At 47.3% G+C, this 9,922-nt stretch overlaps 1 protein-coding gene and 1 long non-coding RNA gene across 2 annotated transcripts; one reads left to right on the top strand and one right to left on the bottom strand.

Annotated features, from left to right (window-relative positions):
• Positions 1-627: 627 nt before the first annotated feature.
• ywhah (tyrosine 3-monooxygenase/tryptophan 5-monooxygenase activation protein, eta polypeptide) lies at positions 628-6,234 on the top strand. Its single transcript, XM_023823338.2, has 2 exons — positions 628-1,180; positions 3,786-6,234. The coding sequence occupies exons 1-2, from the start codon at positions 1,094-1,096 to the stop codon at positions 4,440-4,442; spliced, it is 744 nt and encodes a 247-aa protein (XP_023679106.2). The 5' UTR covers positions 628-1,093; the 3' UTR covers positions 4,443-6,234.
• Positions 6,118-8,729, bottom strand: LOC111849973 (uncharacterized). The gene is made up of 2 exons (XR_002839672.2): positions 8,307-8,729; positions 6,118-7,990 (listed from the first exon to the last, which is right to left on the bottom strand). It is a non-coding gene; the product is annotated as an uncharacterized lncRNA (long non-coding RNA).
• Positions 8,730-9,922: the final 1,193 nt, after the last annotated feature.

The raw sequence follows: 9,922 nt of genomic DNA, 5'->3' as shown, positions 1-9,922 counted from the left end.
TGCCTTTCCTGAGATTCCATTACATCCCAGCATCCAGCATAAATCATGAGTTGCTTTTAAAGGGAGGAAATGGAACAGGGACAATGGCTTACCAGGCTGGGGACTTGCACGCCTAAGCTGCCTTAGAGGTACAGATGAAAGAAACATATTTTTGTTTTACTGAAATTGGCCAGAAATGAGCTTAAAAGTGAACAGATAACGTCCGAACTTATGTAACTCTGTCCTTGGGCTGAGTAGACATAGATCTCTTTTTGTAGGACTACAATGTTTTATTGAGATGTTGGGAAGCGAGTTTCTGTGAGGAACACTTCCTCAAATGACGCAAACATGCGACCCACTACAGAGACCGACGGACATCCGCACCCCCTCCGGCCATAGCGTCTCGCTTACAACACGATATCGGTCCAACGGCAGCACCATCGATACCCCGCGCATCGCCCCATGCTGATCTTTCGGCTGATCGATGCGCATATTGCACCGCTGGCCTTGCAGGCACGCCCCCAGCCGCTGCGACGAAAAATGCAGCACGTCGCGCTGCGCAGGTGCGCGCCCTTCCAGCGCTGTGCTATTAATAGAAGGTGACGTCACCATAAAATATCTCGGGGCCCCTCCCCCCTGCCCCACCGCCCCTCAAGCCCTGGGAGACCCACAGTGCGCCTGCGCGACTGCGGCAAAGCGTGTCAGGAAGCCGTGGGTTAGACGACATCGCTGTTGGGTAGGGAGAGGCTGAAGAGGAGTGAGGAGCGCGGAGAGAGAAGAGAAAAAAAGTCAGGGGATAGGCGAGGTTGGATGTGAGGGATAGGTAGACCAGAGAGAGTCCAAAGATCCCTGCAGCCACGGGGGGCGGTGCGAGGGCAGAGCCGGGTAGCTAGTCACAGCTGATTCCTGCGCCTATTCCCTGCTATTTGACATCCTCCCCGTTCTCTGCAGTTTGCACTCCGCTAGAGTGTGGCATTTCATTGTAGGGTGGGATCGAGTTGTGACTCCCAGAGGTTGTCAGGTGGGTGAAACAGGTCTCCATTTAGGCTTAGAAGAGCCGAGCTGCTAGAGGCACAGCGCCGTATCCCGCACGTCCAGCCGCCTGATTGCAAGGATGGTTGATAGAGAGCAGTTCGTCCAGAAAGCCCGTCTGGCGGAGCAGGCGGAGCGCTACGATGACATGGCGTCAGCAATGAAACTGGTAAGTGTTCTCGGGAAATCTATTTTTTCCCATTTAAGTTAATTTCTTCATTTTCCCGAAATATTCATTTTTATAGAGAACGGACACGCTTGCCAGCTCAAACGACATTTGCGCAACCTGGAGTGCCTCCCACTTAAGGCTGAACGGGCATGTTTGATCCGTGTCTGAAATGTTTCCCTGTCCAGTGGATTTTCTTCTAGTGTCTCCAAAATAAAGGACAGTGTTGGAGTTGGGGCTCAAAATCACGTCGGTGCCATAAATCGTGACGTTTCTCCGCCGCATTATCCTGTACCGCTTCAGGACGAATTCTCCCTGTCGTAGCTGTCATATGATTTGTTTTAAATACCGGACGCTCGAATTCCCTTTGCAGGCTGACAGTAACAACTCGCAGTCCATGTAAACTATTTCCGCCCTGTGTGTGAAATGGACATGGGGCGTGATGTTACTTTTGCCAGCTTGACTCAACTGCGACCAACTAGCCAATTACCGGAGATGAACCGCGTTTTAACCCAGCAGGCTGCTTTGCTGGGCTGCCCAGTAAATCGTGTTCTAATTCCGAATTCTGGATCACCATGAAGCACAAGTACATCCACCAGTCATCATCATAATATAGTTTATAGAAAACACAATGACAGCCTTTAACAGGAATCCCCACGAGTATTATTTATATATATATAATTTTGGCCACAAAAAAACTTCAGTATTGTTCAAGGCGTAAGATTGAATAAGTTCTTATCCAAATAATATGTACATATCAGAATAGGGCAGAATTAATAAATGCATGTTTAATATTAATCTAATAATATTAAACAACGATAGCTTCACAACCATTCATTTAAACCTTTGGACAGTTTTTCTTATTGATTTCCCCTAATATTTTTATTCCCCTAAACGATTCAGCAATGAACATTTTATTATAGAACGAATCTTAAACTAAATTTTTAAATAAATATAGGTATAACTCTCAGCCCCGATCCTGATGGCTGCTGTACAGACACGTGGAACGTATGTGCAGATGCCAGACATTTGTCAGCTTATGCCCTGCATAGTCCACCAGGCTATCATATGTGACACATGCCCGAATCCTGTGGTCTTTTCCACGTTCCCTTATTCAGCATGTTTCCAGACATCTGGGTGGGCACCTGTAAAAATGGGGGTGTATTTAAACAAAACGATTCTGCTGTTTAAGATGTCCCTTTCGTCGCTGATATTAATGTAATTTTGGGGAGCATTAGTTCCCGGAATATCCGACAGAGGGTGACATTGGACGTTTCTGCCGAGCAGAACTGGTCTAGGCCAATGAGATCCAAGAAACTTCCGCACTGTGAGAATAGTAAATTCTTTCAGGGATATTAAACATGCAGCGGACATGGCATTTAAGGACATAGTGTAATGAAGTGAGAATCCTTCACGCGGGCCCCTGCTCTCCGCAGCTCGGTCAGGTCAAACGGGACAAAGTCGCATGATGATTGAAGACTGATGAGCAGAATTGCTGTTACAGGGTGCGGCCCTCAGTACGGATTTCCTCCAGACTATTGCTGTACGTTTGAGTGGTCACTGGCTGAAGGGATACTTCTGCCCATGGTTTAGAATGGTACAGATCACCCGGGGGGGGGGGGGCAGGGCAGGGCAGTCTCTGGGGCAGCAAATAGGCCAAAGTACCTAATTGCAGAGAGGGAGCTGATTTGGCAGCATCCCAGACAATGAATGGATTGGTTGGGGACAGTAAATCAGGAGAGTGACACTTACCTGTGTCCAGTAACATGGTCATCAAGCTTTCTGGCTCCTCGTGAACATGGTTGAGGAGTTGACGTTGTTGAGTTGAAGTGCTTTCAGTCCATTTTGGTAAAACTTCTTGTATTATCCTTCGCTGACTTGTGACTCTCTAGTTCAATGTAATGCAGGATGTTCTGTGTCCTGAGAGATAAATGGCCTTTTTTCCTCCACTAATTTATTAATGACAGACAGATTACCGCCGCCTTGTATCCACCGTCATTAAATTTGGTGCATGATTTTGGTTTAGTCACGTAGGTCTGCCAACATGAACCGGCATTTTTGGAAGGGTGGAGTCGGTGTAGGGAACAGACATGTCATGTTAAGCTGTCTGCCGATCCATGTGTGAGAGTCTTGGGGGACTCCTGCTGTTTTTTTTAGGGGGTCCATTTGTAATGGGACACCTCGGTATAACCGGGATTCTGCTGTCTCTCTCGGAGGCCACCTCTGGACTCTCTGACCTTGCTCATAGACCGGAAAAGGAAAGAGTTGTTAATATTATTCATCTCTCCAAGGCAGAATGTTTGGCGGACCAAAGAGGCCAAGACAATCCTTTAAGGCCCTGAAGAGTGAGGTCTTCAAAAGAACTATAGTTTTTTTGTACTTGTGTATAAAACCTCTAATTTATTATTACTCTGCTTAATTTGCACTGGAGAGCTGTTTTTAATCTGCATGTAGGACTCTTTCCTTTTGCAATCACTCTGGGGTTTAGCCAGAACCAAAATAATTTTGCCTGGTAGTTCTGGATGTTGGCTCCTTCAAAGAATGCTCTCTTCCTCCAGGCTGTCTGGGTGGAATTAGGAGTCTAACCCCCATCCTGTTGTGTTGGCAGGTGACGGAGATGAACGAGCCGCTCTCAAATGAGGACCGCAACCTGCTGTCCGTGGCTTACAAGAATGTGGTCGGGGCTCGGAGGTCCTCCTGGCGAGTTATCTCCAGCATCGAGCAGAAGACTGCGGCTGATGGCAACGAGAAGAAGCTAGAGATGGTGCGGGCCTACCGGGAGAAGATCGAGAAGGAGCTGGAATCTGTGTGCCAGGATGTGCTCAACCTGCTTGACAAGTTCCTCATCAAGAACTGCACCGATGCGCAGTTTGAAAGCAAGGTGTTCTACCTGAAGATGAAAGGCGACTACTACCGGTATCTGGCCGAGGTAGCCACGGGTGAGAAGCGGGCCGCGGTGGTGGAGTCCTCTGAGGCGGCCTACAAGGAGGCCTTTGACATCAGTAGGGAGCACATGCAGCCCACCCACCCCATCCGCCTTGGCCTGGCGCTTAACTTCTCCGTCTTCTACTACGAGATCCAGAATGCACCGGAGCAGGCCTGCCACCTGGCCAAGCAGGCCTTCGACGATGCCATCGCGGAGCTGGACACGCTCAATGAGGATTCCTACAAGGACTCCACTCTCATCATGCAGCTGCTACGAGACAACCTCACCCTGTGGACCAGTGACCAGCAGGATGAAGAAGCAGGGGAGGTTAACAATTAGGGCCACCCTACACCGTGTTTGCATCACAGCCAACAGACCCCCCCCCCCCCCCCAGCTCCTTACTCACTGAACCCCCAGCCCACCCTCACCACCAACCTTCGCTGTGTGCTCTGAACGCTCCTTCCTGTCATACCTCTCTTTCCATTTCTGATCTCCCATCGGAAATCCCGCATTTTCACGCTTGCTTCCTTGTTCACTAATCCCTTCTCCTCACCTCTCCAACCCTGCCATATCACAGCTCTCTCCCATGCTCTCCCCCTCCCCAGATGTGTTCTGAACAGTACCAGATGTTTCCATCTCTACCACTGCCTCATTCATCCCTCCTCCTTCATGCATCGCTGTGTGGTCTATAATTACGATACTCGAAGCAGGATGATGGCTCCGGATCAGTTGTCAGGAGGTCGCCACCTTTCTGCCTGCACAGAAACTTTATTTTCAGCTTCCCTGCATTTGAAAACCATACTATAGGGGCTCTTTGTTTTTGGGTCTTTCTCTCAGTGCTCAGTAGAAACCTTAACCGTATACGATACAATGAAGCTGTTAGTCTCTCACGTGTCGTACGATTGGTGCCATTCGTGTTTCTAGAAGGCAGGTGCTGTGTCCTTTGTGTGCGTAACCGTGTTGTCGCCCAAGCATATGTGTGTTTGCGGAGGTTTTATTTTTTCCTCCAGGCCAGCTGGCTTAGTTGGACAGAGGGTCCATTTGGTGGCGACGTCTTCGCTTCGTCTCATTTGACATGCCGATGACTTCTCACCCAAGCGAGTCTGTGCTTGTGATGGGAAGGTTGATGGTGTTTGCAGTGACTGAACGCCAGGTGTCCCAGGTGTCGTCATTTGCTTGTGGCTAGTGCACGGATGGGGGAACTAATTGTACCCGTCTTTGCAGGTCAGAGATCAAGTTGTGCAAAACGAGTGATGATATTGGTTTGGATTTAAAGCCAGTTTTGGGGGGGCTAAAGGTTCTAGTTGGTCATTCGTCCATAAAGTGACCTTGCCTGCCCCCTAGTGCCTCAGTACCATGGTTCCATTCTGACTGCATGTATCTAACACAAAGGAGTAGGTGAAGAAACAGATTTGTATGCTCCATACTGCCACCTTCTGTCCTGGAGGTGGTATAGCAATGCTCCCCTTGAGATGCTGGCTCCTTTGGTCCTCATACTAGTCTAAGAACAGCATAAGATGAAATCTGTACTGGTTAAATTAAATCACACTACAAAACAGATCAAAGCAAGATTTGGGCGAGAATACACTTTGTTTCCGCTCAGCTCATATTGAGGTTGCTTGGTTTGGATCAACAAAACCCCCATTTTTCCTCATTTTCATAGAACAGACTTAAGTTCAACAGCAAGATGTCCTTTAACATGTGACTTGGTTTACCATGCTGCACAGACACTATTTATTAGAACAAGTATTATTTAACTAATGTATCTGTTTTTTCTTTAATATTTCATGTTTAAAAGCCAAATCTCCAAAGTTCGATCGATTTGAAATGGCCACGTGTGCTTCAGAATGATACATAAATGGTCATTTTATTTGGCAGGTGTTGGTGGGGATGATTATGATGTTCAGGAACATGCTCACATAGATGCATTTTATCATTTAATGCGAGTTTTGAGTTTTTAAATTATTTTATTGTTCATTTTAAGAAGTCAAACTTTGGCTGAGCAAAATAGCTGCTTTCAGTGTTCTCTCTGGCCTGTATTTGTCAAACTGTTGGTTGATATGGAAAGCCAGACTGAGTGGAGGTCTCCTGGAGGGACAGGGCCGAAATAAAGGTTGCTCCTGGATACTGATTTTGGGTGGCTGGCTCCTTATTTGTGGGTGTGGCTTTGTGTGTTTGTGGGTGTGGCTTTGTGTTTGTGGGCGTGGCTGTTTGGGGCGGATCATCAGAGGAACCATTCTGCTGCAATCCATGCTTTTCGAAAGGGGGCTGTCTAGTGTTTATACGATCTGTCTTTCACAAGTCATGTTTGCATGTGGCCTTTGGGTAATTTTTTGGCCATACCAGATTGCTGCATACAGAATGTGGAGAAAAATCCTAATTCAATCAGACTGATTAACCTACTACTATAAGTTCACGCAACAGTTGCAAGATTGCATACTATTCCAACCTAATACCAGGTAACTGAAATTTCCTTAATTAGCATGTGCTGATACTGTGAGGTGAGGGGGCTACGTTGAAGAGAATGCGCTAAAACTCGGCCTAATGAAGTCCATTAAAATCATGTCACGATACCCACATTACCGATCATTCAGCCCTGCCGAGTTGCCAAAGATGGCACTAGAGCCTGTGTAGGCACATCCTGAGCCAAAGGAACCGCCGCTCCCTTTGCTCGCAAGCGAGTACCATCCATACTCTGAAAACGATGTTCCTCTAACCATTCTGGCCTTGGAGGAAATCAGATGGCAGAAAACAACAGCTGTAATGTCACTATGGGCAAGATGGCCCTATTTAAGCGCTTCCTGTCAGAGGATCATAGCCGTATTTTCCTTTATCTTGCAACAGAAAATAAAGATCTTTTTGGAAGCAAGAGTAAGGATTGGGGTAGGTTGGGGAATACAAGGCCTGAAATAGGTGCAGGCTGTGGCTCAGCAATGGGGCTCTTGTGTACTCGATGTCCTCCTGGAACAGGTGACCTCAGGAGCTCCCGGCGTAAATGTGCAATGAAGAAGGAGCCAAGAAGCACCAGGGGTTTGCGGATTGCAGCACCAGGGGGCTCAACATGGGCAGTGCTAATCTGTGCAGTGGCATCTGACATAGCCAGCCAGGATAAAGTGAAAAACCACGGAAGCAGGAAATCCACGAAGCAGGGGAATGGTTTGTGTTCATATGTTTGACAAAACGTATGTCGGTAACATAGCTCAGCTCTTTGGCCACTGCTAACAGCCAAGGTTTATAAAACGTGTATGTGAATATCAATACTCAAGGATTTGCTGCATGATTCAAAGATAAATATGAACCTTAAGACAAGCAATGATTTATCCATCTTCTATTCAGGATCACAGGGGGTCCAGAGCCTATCCTGGAGGCTACAGGTGCAAGGCAGGGAACAACCCTGTTTGGGGCGCCATCCGATTACAGGGCACACACACACACCATACACACCTATGGGCATGACAGAGACTCAAACGCTGATTCCGGAGGTGTGAGGCAACAATGCTAACCACTGCACCACCATGCCACCCACTATGAGTTATAAAGATTGATAATCTGGTAAATTTAATAACTTACATGTAGGAATAGGTTATACCAAGGACACACACTGTCAATAATATGAATCATGTAGTAAAAGGAGATAATATTAATACAGGACAGCATTGTTTTGAGTGTGTCTGGGTTGAGTGGGAATCAGACACCATCTTAGAAAAGGAGGAAAACAGGATACTTCTTCTGTGATAGCTCTACTATCATTGGCTAAGCAAATGTTGTCCCACCCAGGTCCTTCATGACGTTTCTCTCCAGGAGAATTGTTACCACGACAACTGCCTTATGTCACTCTGTGCTGTTGCTCAGCAACGAGCTGATGTCAAAGGAGCCAGTTGCTATAGCTACAAGAAAAAAAAAAGGAGAGAGAGAGAGAGAGAGCAGAACGCTAGTGCCATTAAACAGAGGAAGAGAGAAAAAAGGGGAAAGGTCAGATATTTAAAAATCTGATGATTACAGATAAGGGATTGTTCAAGACTAGAAATGAACAGACTGAAGAAGGCAGGAGATTAATCAAAAAGGGAGAATTGAATTAGAGGGGAAATATTGGTGCACAGTACACTGAGAAACCCTTAACCTCTGTAAAGAGAAGGCACCACCATTTTTAAATAAAACGGAGTTAAATACCCACAAGGCACAGATATAAGCAGCACTACTCACGCCTTCGAGCCTTGGGCCTTCCAGGGAAGCAGGTGCTAGCAAGTGGTGACATCAGCTATGCTCAGTGATCCAAGATGGCCTCCTTCTCTCACATAGCGGGGCTCGAACGCCTCCGCTGTTTCCAGCGTGGAACGCAGGCTCTGTGCTGGGCTGAAAAGCCTGGGTCCATCTGTCCCCCCCCGCAGGCCATGCCACACCAGTTTCTCTGTCCATATGGGCCACACTCAGCGGGGCGGGCCTCCGCCAGAGAGGCGGCAGGGTTGGGCCTATTTTTATCGGTGCGCGGACCTGTGTGGGTACACGCCTGTGCGGGTGTGAGTCACTGCTGAAAGAGTAGAGTTCACCAGCTGCTGTAATCCCTGGACTCCGCTCCACCACCCCCCACCCTCAGCAGCAGTGCCGGCTGCTACAGACTCAGAAATGAATCCATTACAGTGCAATGACTAAGCACTCACTCAGTGGGGGCGGCAGCTCTGCACGCTGACAAGAGCGGTGGCAGGGTGGCTCACCACTCACAGCGCTCAGCGAATCACAGGTAGAGTTGGTGCCCCTTTCACCAATCACGTTACAGCTTGTGTTCTTCCACTAAATTGTATGAGAGAAATGTGCTGTCTCATCCAAATATATTAATAAAGGCTAGTCCTTGGGCCGTATCTTGGATATACATTTTTGTCCTTCCCAGTACTCAGCTAAAATCAACCAAGCAAGCGAGCACACTCGTACATTTAAGCTAGTGACACATCTATTGCCTTTTTACAGATTGTTAACTGCCTTCGTTCACCCCCCAGAACTAAATTACATTTATTGTGCATATTCTCAGCGGCAGTGCTAATCATTCACGCTGTAATCAGCCCCCTCTACAGCTGAATCATTACCTCCCCTTTCTCTCCAGACAAGGCTATTCAGTCCCAGGTGACACATGAAAATTGCACTTGACAGAACTGCCCACTTTCAAGTCAGCCCCTCCCCCTTCTTAGTATGACTCAGCACAAATCTGTGTCCTCTAGTATGTGTCCTTATCCCTTGCCTGAAGAATATTTCCCAGACACCCATACCACTGGCGCCATCTGCTGGCTGCTGGTGACAATGCACCTTTAATCATGACCTCATTGAATAGAATATTGTTGCTCGGCAACAGGAAGTGTCCTTAGAGAGCAAGGTGAAAAGATAAGGACTCTGTTATTAAAGTATGTTTATGGGCTAAATAGGGACCCAAGGCGAGGACTGGCAGCCCATAAGGGGTTAGAAGCTGAACTTGCTTTACAGCAGGTCAATAAAAACTCCAAGCAGCTCCACTATCAGTGGTGACCAGGAGAGAAGTCCTCTTTGATAGCAAAGACTGCAGTGATTCGCTTGTCGTGTCTGTTCATATACCACAGTAGTACTTCTTCAGTAGGTGAAGCCAGAGGATCAGAAAAGTAAGACTGAATACGATGGTAAACTTGAGACCCACCCTGGGAAATGTCTGAGCAAGCTGAAATTAATCTTCCTCAATTAGCAATGACATGTTAGCCATAGCAATTATATAAGGGTGATGATATACGGGGCAACTGTTGCTCAGGCACTCTCCCATTGATATTGGGCAACAAATTTTTATTTGAAAAACTTGGATCTCA

Source organism: Paramormyrops kingsleyae, chromosome 7, assembly GCF_048594095.1.
Source record: "Paramormyrops kingsleyae isolate MSU_618 chromosome 7, PKINGS_0.4, whole genome shotgun sequence".
In the NCBI taxonomy this organism is placed as follows: domain Eukaryota; kingdom Metazoa; phylum Chordata; class Actinopteri; order Osteoglossiformes; family Mormyridae; genus Paramormyrops; species Paramormyrops kingsleyae.
The sequence above is the reverse complement of the archived record's forward strand: the minus strand, read 5'-3'. Positions and strand labels throughout refer to the sequence as shown.

Coding starts and splice junctions, on each gene's coding strand:
- ywhah (XM_023823338.2), top strand. CDS start 1,094: ATGGTTGATAGAGAGCAGTTCGTCCAGAAAGCCCGTCTGGCGGAGCAG. Junction 1,181..3,785: donor TGGCGTCAGCAATGAAACTG/GTAAGTGTTCTC, acceptor TTGTGTTGGCAG/GTGACGGAGATGAACGAGCC.